The 12690-nt window shown below is 53.8% G+C and overlaps 1 protein-coding gene across 2 annotated transcripts in view; it reads right to left on the bottom strand.

Moving 5' to 3' along the window:
* The window catches only part of Rptor (regulatory associated protein of MTOR complex 1), a 313102-nt gene that overhangs the window by 40075 nt on the left and 260337 nt on the right, over positions 1–12690 (bottom strand). For both annotated transcript variants that reach the window (XM_042669964.1, XM_042669963.1), the window contains exons 20-21: positions 12180–12338; positions 5566–5684 (exon numbers count right to left, since the gene is read on the bottom strand). In XM_042669964.1, coding sequence (XP_042525898.1) covers positions 5566–5684; positions 12180–12338 — 278 coding nt within the window. The remainder of the gene's footprint in view (positions 1–5565; positions 5685–12179; positions 12339–12690) is intronic.

Genomic DNA, 12690 nt, shown 5'->3' with positions numbered 1-12690 from the left:
GTGGAGAAAGAGGAACCCTATTACACTACTGGTGGGAATGTACACTTATACAACCACTTTGGAAAGCAGTCTGGAGGGTCCTTAGAAAGCTAAAGATTGACCTCCCTTACGACCCAGTCATACCACTTCTAGGCATCTACCCTGAACAACAGGAACCAATATAGAAGGACACGTGCACCTCCATGTTTATTGCAGCACTGTTCACAATAGCTAGGATATGGAAACAACCTAGGTGCCCCACCACAGATGAATGGATCCAAAAATTGTGGTATCTATACACAATGGAATATTATGCAGCCATTAGAAATGACAAAATAATGGCATTTACAGGGAAATGGATGGAGCTAGAAGGAATCATGTTGAGGGAGGTAAGCCAAGAGCAAAGAGACAAACGGTACACGGTCTCCCTGATAAGTGGATGCTAAATCCAAAATGTTAGGTGATACGACAAAATTAATAGGACTTAAGAAACAAAGAACTCCCACTCATCTGGTCGAACCACTACTAAATATCCCCATGCTGCTGATCACATGTATGGTGCATATATGTACACCGTTATATGTTATAGACTGTGATAGACAATTTGCTCCAGGAAAGTTAGAATGAGCTTGTGACTTTAAATGAGCATCATTATTCCACAATACTCTGAAATTTGGGAAATTATGTAATCACTTAATCACAATTTAAAAAAAAAAAAAGAACCTCGGGGAAGGTAGGGGGAAAACAATGGAGGGGTAACAATGCTCAATAGGAAGTGTACTCATTACCTTGCTCATGTAGCTGTAACCCTCTGTATAGTATCTTTACAATAAAAAATAAAAATAAATAAAAATAAATAAAAATCATTTTCTGTTTAAGTCAATCCTATTCTTTCCAACGGTTCTTAGTTGAAAACGCAGATAATTTGGGTCACTTGTTCATTTTCATTAAGCAGTGCAAATGTGAACCTGGCTGAGCAGCCTTTTTCCATAGGCTGGGGTCACCTGACAGCAGACCGCCTGGACGCCCACCCGAGGCTGTGTCTCCCAAGTGCCACTGTAGCGCCTCAGAGGATGGCCACGCAAGTGGGGGATGGGCAGCCCCAAGAGTCTGGCTTGTCCCAAGAGGGCCAGCGTAAGTTCTACTGGCCAGGTCAGCACTGGCGGACACCACATCTACCTGCGACCGAAGACCATTTATGTGGCCACATCTCTTGAGTTTAAAATACTTGGAAGTTACTAGTATTATTGCTGCTTTAACGAGAAAGGGGAGATGGAATGCCGTAGCATTTTAAAACTGTTACTGTTATGGGGTAGGGATAGAACAGACACCGGAGGGCGGGAGCTCCCGCCTCCTGGACTGAGTGGCCCTGGGGACGTGGCCGATGTGATGGTTCAGAGGAGTGTGAGGGAGCACCAGGAGCAGTTTCCCCTGCGTACCTCCTGCATGCTTGAACTTCTATCAAGCCGTTACGATTCTGATAAGGAATGATGTCTAGTTCCACACGTAAGAAAACCAGAAAGATGGGGTTGGGAAGGTGGCTCAGTGGTAGAGCACTTGCCTTGCATGCATGAGGCCCTGGGTTCGATTCCTCAGCACCACATAAGCAAAAAGAAAAAAGCCAGAAGTGGCACTGTGGCTCAAGTGGTAGAGCACTAGCCTTGAGCTGAAGAGCTGAGGGACAGCGCCCAGGCCCAGAGTTCAAGCACCACGACCAGACCCCCCCCCCCAAAAAACAAAAAACAAAAAACAAAAAAAAAACAAAAAAAGGAAAACCAGAAAGACAAACCAAGCACAGGAGATGCCTGTTTCAGACGCTGGATGGGCCTGTGTAAGGGAACAATGATCCCAGCTTGTGGCCTGCCAGCGGATTTCAGCCAGTGCCCGGGAAACCCAGGGCTGGGGGGGGGGGGAGGGGAGATGGGAGGACCAGGGTGGGGGGGGGAGATGGGAGGAGGGAGGCAGCACTCAGGGAAAGAGTGCACAGCGTTGGGCCCCAGGGAGGCGGGGCAGTTGGTGTGTGTGGGGTGTGGACCGGGGGGAGGACTACTCCACCAGGAAGGGGCCCTGAAATCTGAATGACAGTCTGTTCACCAGAGTGACAATCCACAGGTAGGAAAAGAAAACTGAGGGGAAAATTCTAGAACTTAACAAGAACACTGGGAACTGGTTGCCAGTGGCTCACACCTATAATCCTAGCTAGACAGGAGGCTGAGACCTGAGGATTGCAGTTCAAAGCCAGCCAGGTAAGGTCCATGAGACTCGTATCTCCAAAGAACCACCCCAAACTTGGAAGTGGTAGAGCCTGGACTTGAGTATAAAAGTTCATGGACAGAGCCCCAGCCCGAGTTCAAGCTGCAGGACCGGCACAAAAAAAGAGGATGGGGGAAGCTGGTTTATAATCTTCGAAGAACACAGGACTAAAATTAATGGCCTGCATTTGTACCTTAATTAATTAGAATCGGTCCAGATGCCATAATGGAGGAATGGAAAATGTGGTATATATACACATTGGAATTTTATTCATCTTTTAAAAAGATTATACCATTTGTACGGAAATGGAAAGGCTGGGAAAAAATTAAACTAAGTGAAGCAAGCTAGACCTAGAAAAACAAAGGTCCCTGGTTCCCCTCATTTGTGGCAGCTAGAATGTACCTATTAATCTTTAAGTGACTACGCAAGTGGCATGTCAAGTGAAATGAGTTAAATGAAGCACAGCAGCCTCTATGGAGAGCTCAAACGCTATAATCTTCTAGATAGACTAAGTCAAAGCCCAGTAAAATCAACCCCAGGAAACAGGACTCGGGCCAAGGGGAAAGGGGAAGACGGATACAGGGAGGAAGAACTCACTGTATCTACCATAAAATTAAGAAAGACAAGGGAAGGGGTAAAAACACTGAAGGGGTGACACTGATCAAGACATATTGTGCAGCCGGGCGCCGGTGGCTCACGCCTCTAATCCTAGCTACTCAGGGGACTGAGATCTGAGGATCGCGGTTCAAAGCCAGCCTGGGCAGAAAAGTCCATGAGACTCTTATCTCCAATAAGCCACCAGAAAACTGGAAGTGGTGCTGTGGCTCAAGTGGTAGGGGGTTAGCCTTGAGCTGAAGAGCTGAGGGATAGCACCTAGGCCCAGAGTTCAAGGCCCACAACCACCACCACCACCACCAACAACAACAAAGACCTATTCATAAACTGCTTTGTTATATGGCACCTTCTTTGAACAAGTACTTAAAGCTAGTTCAAAAAATAAATAGCTGGTTGCCAGTGGCTCATGCCTGTAATCCTAGCTACCTAGGAAACTGAGATCTGAGGACTGCAGTTTGAAGCCAGCCTTGGCAGGCAAGTCTGTAAGACTCTTATCTCCAAAAAATTACTTAACAAGGGCTGGGAAGTTGGCTCAGTGGTAGAGCACTTGCCTTGCATGCCTGAGGCCCTGGGTTCGACTCCTCAGCACCACATAAGCAAAAAGAAAAAAGCCGGAAGTGGTGTTGTGGTTCAAATGGTAGAGCGCTAGCTTTGAGCTGAAGAGCTGAGGGACAGCGCCCAGGCCCAGAGTTCAGGCCCCACGATGGGACCCCCCAAAAAAAAAATTACTCACCAAATTAAAAAAGCTAGAAATAGTGCTGTGGCTCAAGTGGTAGAGCACTAGCCTTGAACATAAAGAGGCTCAGAGACAGTGCCCAGGCTGAGCGCAAGCCCCAGGATCAGAAAAAAAAAAAGTATATAAAGTGAAATGAAATATATATACACATGTATATATATAAAATAAAAAATATAATATGCAAAAATATATACATACATGCAATAAAATGAAAAAGGGCGATAGACTGAAGGTATGGCTCAAGAAGGACTAAAGTTCAAGTCGAGAGCCAGCACAGCCAGCAAACTAAGCAAGTGGGCGGCCCTGCGTTCAGAAGCCCCACGCGGAACAGAAGGGAGCCAGAAAGTAAGAGTGACCACCAGTAAAAACACTGTGACGCCTGCTTGCAGGTTCTAGCAGGAGTGCAGCCACCCGTATACCTTTGACCGAAGACCGGTCCTCCTCTACAGGGGTGGTAACCTCTCTGACCCAGCACATGGCTTCGGGAGGGACTCACATGGAGCTGGAGGGAGGAAGGGCCTAGCCAGCCACATCAGCCGAATCAACACTGCCGATCAACCGGGTGACGGATGGTGTGGCGGGATCACTTTAGATCATTGGGAGGAAAGAGGAAATGGTAAGACCAAACAAGAGGCTTTTGCTGCAGGGGTGGAGAGAGAAGGTGGCTCACTGGGGATGGTAGTCATGGCAAGAGAACCAGATACACCTGAATTGTATTCTGAAGGCACAGCCAATAGGACTTGGGAAGGTGTAATGGGGTATAGTGGGACGATGGTAACGGAGAAGATACCAATGACAGGAGTGACTATGGACACGAACAGCAGGAACAGATTTAGAGACAAGATTAAGAACTCAGATTTGGCTGGCAGTGGTGGCTGATGCTTGTAATGCTACTCACAAGGCTGAGACCTGAGGATTGTGGTTTGAAGTCAGCCTGGGCAGGAAAGTCCATGAGACTCTGATCTTCAATAAACTACCAGAAAAAAAAAATCTAGAAGTGGAGCTGTAACTCAGTGTGGTAGAGCATTAGTCCTGAGCAAAAGAAACTCAAGGACAATGTCTCGGTCCCAAGTTCAAAACCCATGGCCAGTATGTATGCACAAGTGCACATGCACACACACGTGCGTGCACATACATACATATGAATTCAGGTTTGGATGTACTTTTTTTTTTTGTCAGTCATGGGGCCTGAGCTCTGGGCCTGGGCGCTGTCCCTCAGCAATTCAGCTCAAGGCTAGCATTCTACCATTTGAGCCACTGAGCCACTTCTGGCCTTTTCTGCTTATGTGGTGCTGAGGAATCGAACCCAGGGCCTCATGCATGCATGGCAAGCACTCTACCACTGAGCCACCTTCCCAGCCCCTACTCTGTCTTCTAAAATAGGAAAAGCCTGAAAGCAATGCTCTCATCTGCTGATTCTGCCCGAAAGTATTGATGTAAGCAACTGAAACATATGGAACTCAAATTTTAAAAAGCCTCTGGAAAGTTCTTGTAAAGGCAAATCTTCCGAGTGATGCTTATACAAATCAGAAAGTTTTAATTATTTACTTGCCCCATCGTTGGTTTTAAGCCTTCACCTTAATTTACAGATGATTGTGGAAGAAGAAACAAAACAGTTCACAATTTGAAAAAAAAAATTAGTATGGAAAAGCAGCAGGAAAAAAGCCAAACCAAAACCAAACCCAAGTCTCCTTCAGTGAGACTGTCATGAACAAGAGCCAAGAACAGGGCCAATGACATCACTACAGACCCTGCGGAGGGGGAAGGCCACACAGAATAATGCCCCTGAAGATGCTACACCTAGATGTAGCTCAGACACTACTATGAACCTCTAGATGAGCGATGTCTGTTGGAACTCCATTTTATTCATGAACTTTTAAAGCCATGGTGTGCAGCCTTTAATGTGCCGAGAGCTTGTTGAGTATCCACTACTTAAAACCAGAGATGCTAGGGCCCCAGGGGACACCGCTGGGAACACATACCTTGTAGGCGATGCTGTTGAGCACCTTCATGGCCAAATCAGAAACATCTGGATAGGGATCAGCCGCCAGATGCAATAAGACTCTCCAAATCTGAGTGTAGACACTATTGAAAGAAACACCTAAGAAAGAGAAACATTTTAGTAGCATGGGTTGGCAGCTTCGGAGTAGCTTTATTTTGTGACATCTAACATCAGCATCAGCAGGGGTGCACCACTGATCTGATCTCAGCATCAGGAGGGGTCCACTATGATCTCAGCATCAGGCAGGGTGTGCTAATAAGCTGGGGATGAGGAGGGGTGTGTTAATAAGCTGGGGCTGCACAGGAAGCTGCCCAGCTCATTACCCTGTAATAGGCTAGGAGCAGACAGCCTTGGTTTTACAGGTCTCATCGTCTGAGGCTAGATATTTCTAACAAGAAAACTGACTAGAAAAGGTTAGGATTTGCATTTGGTACACAGTAGCTGGCTGGAGAGCACCACTTGGTCCTGGGTGCAGCACACCTAGCACTTCAGCAATCAGGAGGCTGAGGCAGAAGATGCCAGACTGATGAGCCAGAGTAGTATCTATCTATCTCTATCTAGTTATATCCATACTCTATCCCAAACAATAACAAGGTTCCCAGGGGCCACCCTCCCCCCCACTGCATGCCAGGTGTGTGGGGTACAGGGCTCTGTCACAGCCCTCGTGCAATCAGCGTGTGCCCTGAGCCTTCCTGGGCTCCTCTGGTCCCCACACACTGGCAATGTTCTGAGCTCCCAGGAAAGCATGCAAGTGGCACACGACAGGCCCTCCGCCCCAGAGGCTCCCCACTTGTCCACAGCCCTCAGTGCAAGGCTCAGGGTTGCACAGGGCAGGCAAACAGGCGGGGCAGGTCTGCCAGGGGCTCAGCTGACTGCAGAAATCCTAGTGAGGATCCTGACGGCTCAAAGGCGGGAGCTGCCTCTGGCAGAGCAGAGGCTAGAGGCCAGAGTGCACTGCTGCCCGCTGTTTCCAGGACAGGGCCTGGCTTTGAAGGGGAAGCAAAGGAGTGCTGAGAAGTTTTGGAGAATGCATGAAGCCTTAACACAGAGCCTCTGGAACGGCACAACTGGACCCAGATATCCAATCCCACGCAGCCTGCACACTCAGCGTCAGGGGTCCTGCCTGGGAGCTGCTGGAGCCAGGGGCTGTGGTGCTGGGCATGCCATGCTGGATGGGGGAGGCAAAGAAGGAACGAGGAGCCTCTGAAGAGGCTGCTCAGAGGGTCAGAGGCCAGTGTGGGTGAGTGAATGCTCAGTGCCACCTGTGTTCCATCTAAGCCGGGCCAGGAGAGCCAGTGTCACAGGGGGAGTCCTAAGAAAAGCACCTCTGGGGGTGATGGCTCCAGTGGCAGTGACTCCAAGTCCTATAAATGGTGCTTGTATGGTGCGCTCCGCTGCGGGGGCCCTGCGCTGCCCCATGCACACAGCCCCGCTCTCGGGAGCCAGGGGCCACGTGGGTCAGGAGACGAGGCTCGGGGCCGACCTCCACTTCAGTGACGTGAGATGCCCTGCCAAGCCCTCCAGCCTGATTGGCAGCACAGCTGCCCAATAAAATCCCTGTATGTCCACCCATTGTTCTCCTGTGCTGCCGCAACTCAGCCACAGAACAGAAGCCTCGAACGCAACCCCAGACTGATGAACAAAGTCTGAGGAAACTGTGGTGGAAGCAACCCAGGTCTCAGGGGCAAACTCCCCTCTAGGCTCCTTTCCTGCTCCAGTGGATGCCTACGTACGGGGCCGGGCTCTGTGCAACGGGGGCGCGGGGGGGGGGGGGGGGGGGAGCAGCAGCCGTATCTTCAAGAGGATGGGGGCAGGGCAGGGGGCGTGGCCGGAGAAGGAAGCAGGGTGCGTTCTGCCTCACTTAAAAAGAAATGAAGCAGCCCCTGGGACGGAGCTGGGAATGCCCTCCACCAACAGCCAGCGCTCCAACAATGAGCGCCTCAGACCCCTTCCGCCTCTCATATTTCCAGGCTGGCGGCGTCCTCGGCCGAGTGACGCATGGGAGCGGCTTCCTGCGAGGCGCGCCTGCCGGGTGCACGGAGCTGTGAAGGTGTTGATGCTGCCGGTAAAGCGGCTTGACTCAGCCGGCAGACCCTGGTCACACAGCACAGCGGGGCAAGGGACAGGAAGGAGTCATGCCCGCGAGGGGAGGAGGGCAGGAGCAGCGTGAGGAACGAGGTCTAGACTCACACACAGATGCCGAGCGCCCCTAAATCCGACAGGGGTGGGGGCCAGCCGGGGTGGGGGTGGGGGGTCCCAGCTCTGCCCTATTGAAGCTGTGCAAACGGAGGCGTCATGCATTAGGTGGGGGTGACAGATGCCGAGGCTGAGGGGCAGGTGGCCAGGGTCAGGGTCTCCGGAGAGCCCACCAGAAGGCCTGGCGCAGTGTGGGGCGCAGAGGGCGATGTGGGTAGCTATCACCGCCAGCTCTGGGGAATTTACAGCATCGTGCTGCCTTTCTTGTAATTGACTTTTATGTCACTATTCACCGTCTCTGACTTCAACAGACAGCATTACTCACTGGCAAAACCAAAACTGATAATGAATTACACCTTTATTTCACTTCTTTTTAGGGTTTGGCCACTGTAGGGTTTCTATCACATGGTTGTCTCTCTCTCTCTCTCTCTCTCTCTTTTTTTTGCCAGTCCTGGGGCTTGAACTCAAGGCCTGGGCGCTGTCTCTGAGCTTCTTTTGCTCATGGCTAGTGCTCTACCACTTGAGCCACAGCGCCATTTTCAGCCTTTTCTGTGTATGTGGTACTGAAGCTTCATGCCTGCTACGCAAGCACTCTACGATTGAGCCACATTCCCAGTCCCGCTGTCTTGCTTTTAAGTCTGCCCTCTCTAAAACGGAACTTCCACAGGGCTGAGTGAGGACACGGGTCCTGCCCGGGGGCGGCAGGAGCTGGGAGGGCTGAACTGCGGGCTGAAGAGCTGCCTGCTACGCGCAGAGCTCTGACTACGGAAGGCTGATTTTCGTGTCTAGACTGGAAGTAATAAAAGACCATAACAAACGTTCTGGGATTGATTTTTTCCGAGCAGCGGCCACCGCTTTCTGAACAGCATATGATGGAGGGAAATTGCTTGGGGCTGTGGCCAAGTCTAAACTCTGGAGCCCCAGCGGGCCCAGGAACCTCACTGGAGGAGAGAGCCGCGGTCCTCAGTCTCCAGGGGTCAGCAGAGTGGGGTCACGCCTTCCCATTGGGCGTGGGTGGCCGAGAACCTTTGAGCTCCCCTTGGAAACAATTCCTAAGGCTCAGGATTTCTGTCTGTCCCTCTGTTGAGACCCCTTCCTGCCCTGGTGACTGGGTGATATTCACCTCTCCAGGGCTGAACCAGGGCTCAGAGGGGCTTTAGGGAAACCACCACAACCCGCTCCACCCGCCGGCTTCCTGGGCCCTGCAGTGCTATGGTCGCCCGCGGCTCCCCACAAGCGCGGCGCCCTCAGTCCCAGGGCCACTCCCGTGGGGGCGAAGGTGGCAGGCCGGGGTGGGAGCCTGGGCCGTTCGAGGCCAGCGGCCTTCTGGCGGGGCCCCGGGCACCCGTGGCACGCCAGTCCTTCTCGCGGGGCTTCCCAGGGGCTGGCCGTCACGTGACATTGCACACCCATCTGCTCATCCTCACTGCCGTTTTCTGGCAGAAATGTCCTAGTCTTGCGGAAGCAGGGAGAGGGGCTCCCCTGGCTGCCTCCTGGCCAGCGTTAACAGTGGGCCTGCGCTCCTTTCAGCCAAGGCCCTGTGATTGCATCACGCAAACCCGGACCTCCCAGGAGCCACAGCTGCAGGGCCTCCGAGCTGCACCCTGCGACAGGGTGCAAAGTTTGACTCTTGGGAAGGGTTAGAGGTTCCCCTGGACTGGCAGGGAGTCCTGGGTGCTGCAGGGCAGGGTTCGGCACTGAGGGTGGCAGAGGCTAGTTCCCCGCTGCTGCTGGCCTTTGGCGCCCTCCTGCCCCGGCAGCAGCTCTACCTGGGACTGGTTGCCATGGAGACGGGTTTTCAAAATGCTGTCACTGGTAGAGCTGTGAAAACGCTGGTCCTGGCTCTGAGGCTCAGGACCCTCAGAACAAGATTTCCATGCTGAGCCGCAGGCTGGAGGCTGCCACACCTCTCTGTGAGGTCCCCAAACAGAAGCAGTCTTGCATGCCTGTCTCTGACAGAATCAGAGTGACAGGCCTGGAGCAGAGCCTTGGCGGATGGAGCTCAATGGAGTGTGGCACTGCATGCACGCTGGGCACACCGCCAGGGCAGCAGGAGGGGGGCAGCACGGTGGGCTCTGGACACAGGCCGGCACACCCTCTCTGCGCACTGTCCACCCTGAGCACGGGGAATGTGAGGAGGAGGGATGGGGCGAGGCGGAAGGGCAGGCAGGGCTGCTCACCGCACACCTCAGCAAGAACCACTTCACAGAAATGTGAGAACAAAATGGCACTGACGCAACGTGGAGATGTGGCGGAGACACTGCCCAAGAAGAGCCCCTTGCTATGAGCTGGGGGATGGCAGGGGCTTGGGTCTCACACACAGGGCTGGAAACCACCCTGGGGTGCTGTGGAGATGCCTGCACTCAGCAGGACTCACCTGCTGAGAGGCAGAAGTCAGCACTAGGCTGGACTGTTCAGGAGAGCCAGATGCTCTCCAGCAAGTGGCCGAGTGTGAGCTGAGATACCGCCCGAGTACGCGGAGCCCTAAAATGGGGAAGGACTCACTTCGGGTTACACTTGGCTGTCAGATCTCAGACGTGGGAGGTCTGGAGGCCTGGGATCCAGTTCAGATACACTGCCCTGCCGTGGCCTGGCCCTGCTGTGTGCAGGTGACTGACTGCAGCCACGGCGGCAGGGCACACGCGGGACCCTGGTGGGGAGGCAGGGCCGAGGCAGGGCCAGGGTTTCTGGAAGGAGCTGGTCTGGGGAACAGACACCAAAATGCCCATATACTAGGTTGCCATGTCTGTGCAAACTTTTTCTGCAATATGCAAGAGGCTGAAGAGACTGCTGCTCTTTGGTTGAAATGAAAAAGAAATTAGCTGTCAATGGGCAAGGGACCCTGTGCGCCACGTGAACACGTGCTGTGAGCACAGTGGCTGTGTGAACACGGCAGCTGCAGCTGGGTGAGCGTGCCGCCCTGCTAACGAGGCACGGGGCTGAGGTTGGAGCAACGCCGCATTGTGGTCTTACTTTTCTTTCCAAAAACCTAATCTAAAAATATTTCCCTTCTCGTTTTGTAGGATCTGAAGGACCCAGGGGGAGCTGAGCGTCAGTGTGAGCGGGGGGCGGGGTCAGGATGTGGGTCCCGCTCCCTGGACACACAGGCAAACTTGTGTTCTCTCTTGTGTGCAGACAAAACAGGACTCCTCCATTCTCACACCACCAAGGCCAGCGAGGCCTCCATCAGGAGATGAGTGAGCGGGCCGGGCCGGACTTCTAAACCCCTGACCGGAAGCGTCCACTGCGCAAGCGAGCACTGTGCTGACTGCTCAGGGGAAGCAGCCGGGGCCTTCGGCAGCCCGGCAGCTCCGCAGGCTCACCCATCAGCTCAGGCCCGTGGGGCACGTCCTCACGGGTCCTGGGCTGACAGGTGGCTTCGGGAAGTCTCAGCTCAAGTTCTACAACCAGGGAGAACTACCATCAGTATGCCTGTGAGCACACTGGACCTCACTGACAAAAGGCACGCAGGAGGGTAAAGAACAACCCGGATAATTGTGAAGGAACCATCCCCATGAGTGGGGAGCCATGCGTGGGACGGGCCCACGCAGGCCTGGGGGAGGCCGCAGCGGGCCGAGGCACTGCCAGCCCAGGAGGAGGGTCAGAAGACGGAAAGCAGCCAGGACCCCGGGAGCAGCGGCAGGAAGAGCAGAGCGAGCCCCGCCTTGCCACAGAGACAACGCTGGACGTGAGATTTTTGTTTTGTTTTTGACAGTCCTGGGGTTTGAATTCAGGGTTTTATTGCTTGTCATGAAGGTGCTGTACTGCAAAGCCATGCCTCCACCCGTCTCATACTGGTTATTGTACACATAGGGGCTTACTTCCCACCCAGCTGTGCACACCTGGGATAGGGCCCTCTAATTTTGTTAGGCTTTCTGTCACAGCCAGGCCCCATGGACTTGGCTGCCTGGGTTGGCCTTGAGCCGGGATCCTCCCGATCTCACCCAGGGGGCTTTCGGGAGCAAGCCTCTGCCCTATGAGGAGGTGCTCAAGCCGCTGATGCTGTGCGCTGGTGAGCACGGCACTGCTGGGCATGGGACGGGACCCCGCCCACCACTCTCCTCAGCCCACACCGGCAGGACCCTGGGGCTACGCATTTCCCATAGGAACCAGGGCTCAGCCTGGCCAGGGCCCAGCCCAGGGAGCTTCTCTCCCCACAAAGGGCAGGCGGTGGCGGCCAGTGGCCTTCCTGCACCACACAGGTGACCAGCTCCCGCACCCCAACGCGGCGTGACACTCCACAGTCCGATGCGGCCTCAGCTCCCGAGACCCGGGCAGCACTTCTCCCACTCCTTCACATCCGCCTCACTTCTACCTTTCCTTGTCCAGCTGGGGTAGTTTGGGCCCGTCTACCTGACGCAGAAGGCCGTGCAGGTCCGGGGAGGGGCCGGGACTCACCTATGAGGGAGTTGAGGGCCGAGTAGGAGCTGACACGGCGCATCTTGTCGATGACCTCGAAGGACAGGATGTACTCCTCGTTCTCAGGGCTGCCCAGAGTGCTGCTGGTGCTGCTGCTGGTGCTCAGGTTCCCCGGGGAGAACGCCACGGAGCTGCCCGCTGGCCAGAGCCAGGAGAAAGCAAGTCAGGACGGGTGGCACCCAGCACCACCCTCCTTTGGTCTCAGTTAATGAACAGCCCGAGTGAAACATGAGCTTCCTCTGAAAGCAAAGCTCACCACACAATCGCATATATATGCTGACACTACATACACGCCAGACACATGTGCATGTGCATGTGTGAAGTGCACACACCAACAAATATGTGCACCCTGGCTGGACGTGTGCACACGCCAGACACCTATACAGATATCCACGTGCACGTGTGCACTCACTGGTGCAATCCCCGTCCCCCATCTCCAGGAAGTGGGGGATTGCAGCCCTCGGGGTCCCCGAGTGTCTCTTGGTGGGTC

The sequence above is a fragment of the Dipodomys spectabilis genome, unplaced genomic scaffold (genome assembly GCF_019054845.1).
Source record: "Dipodomys spectabilis isolate Male_0828 unplaced genomic scaffold, ASM1905484v1 ptg000512l, whole genome shotgun sequence".
In the NCBI taxonomy this organism is placed as follows: domain Eukaryota; kingdom Metazoa; phylum Chordata; class Mammalia; order Rodentia; family Heteromyidae; genus Dipodomys; species Dipodomys spectabilis.
The sequence above is the reverse complement of the archived record's forward strand: the minus strand, read 5'-3'. Positions and strand labels throughout refer to the sequence as shown.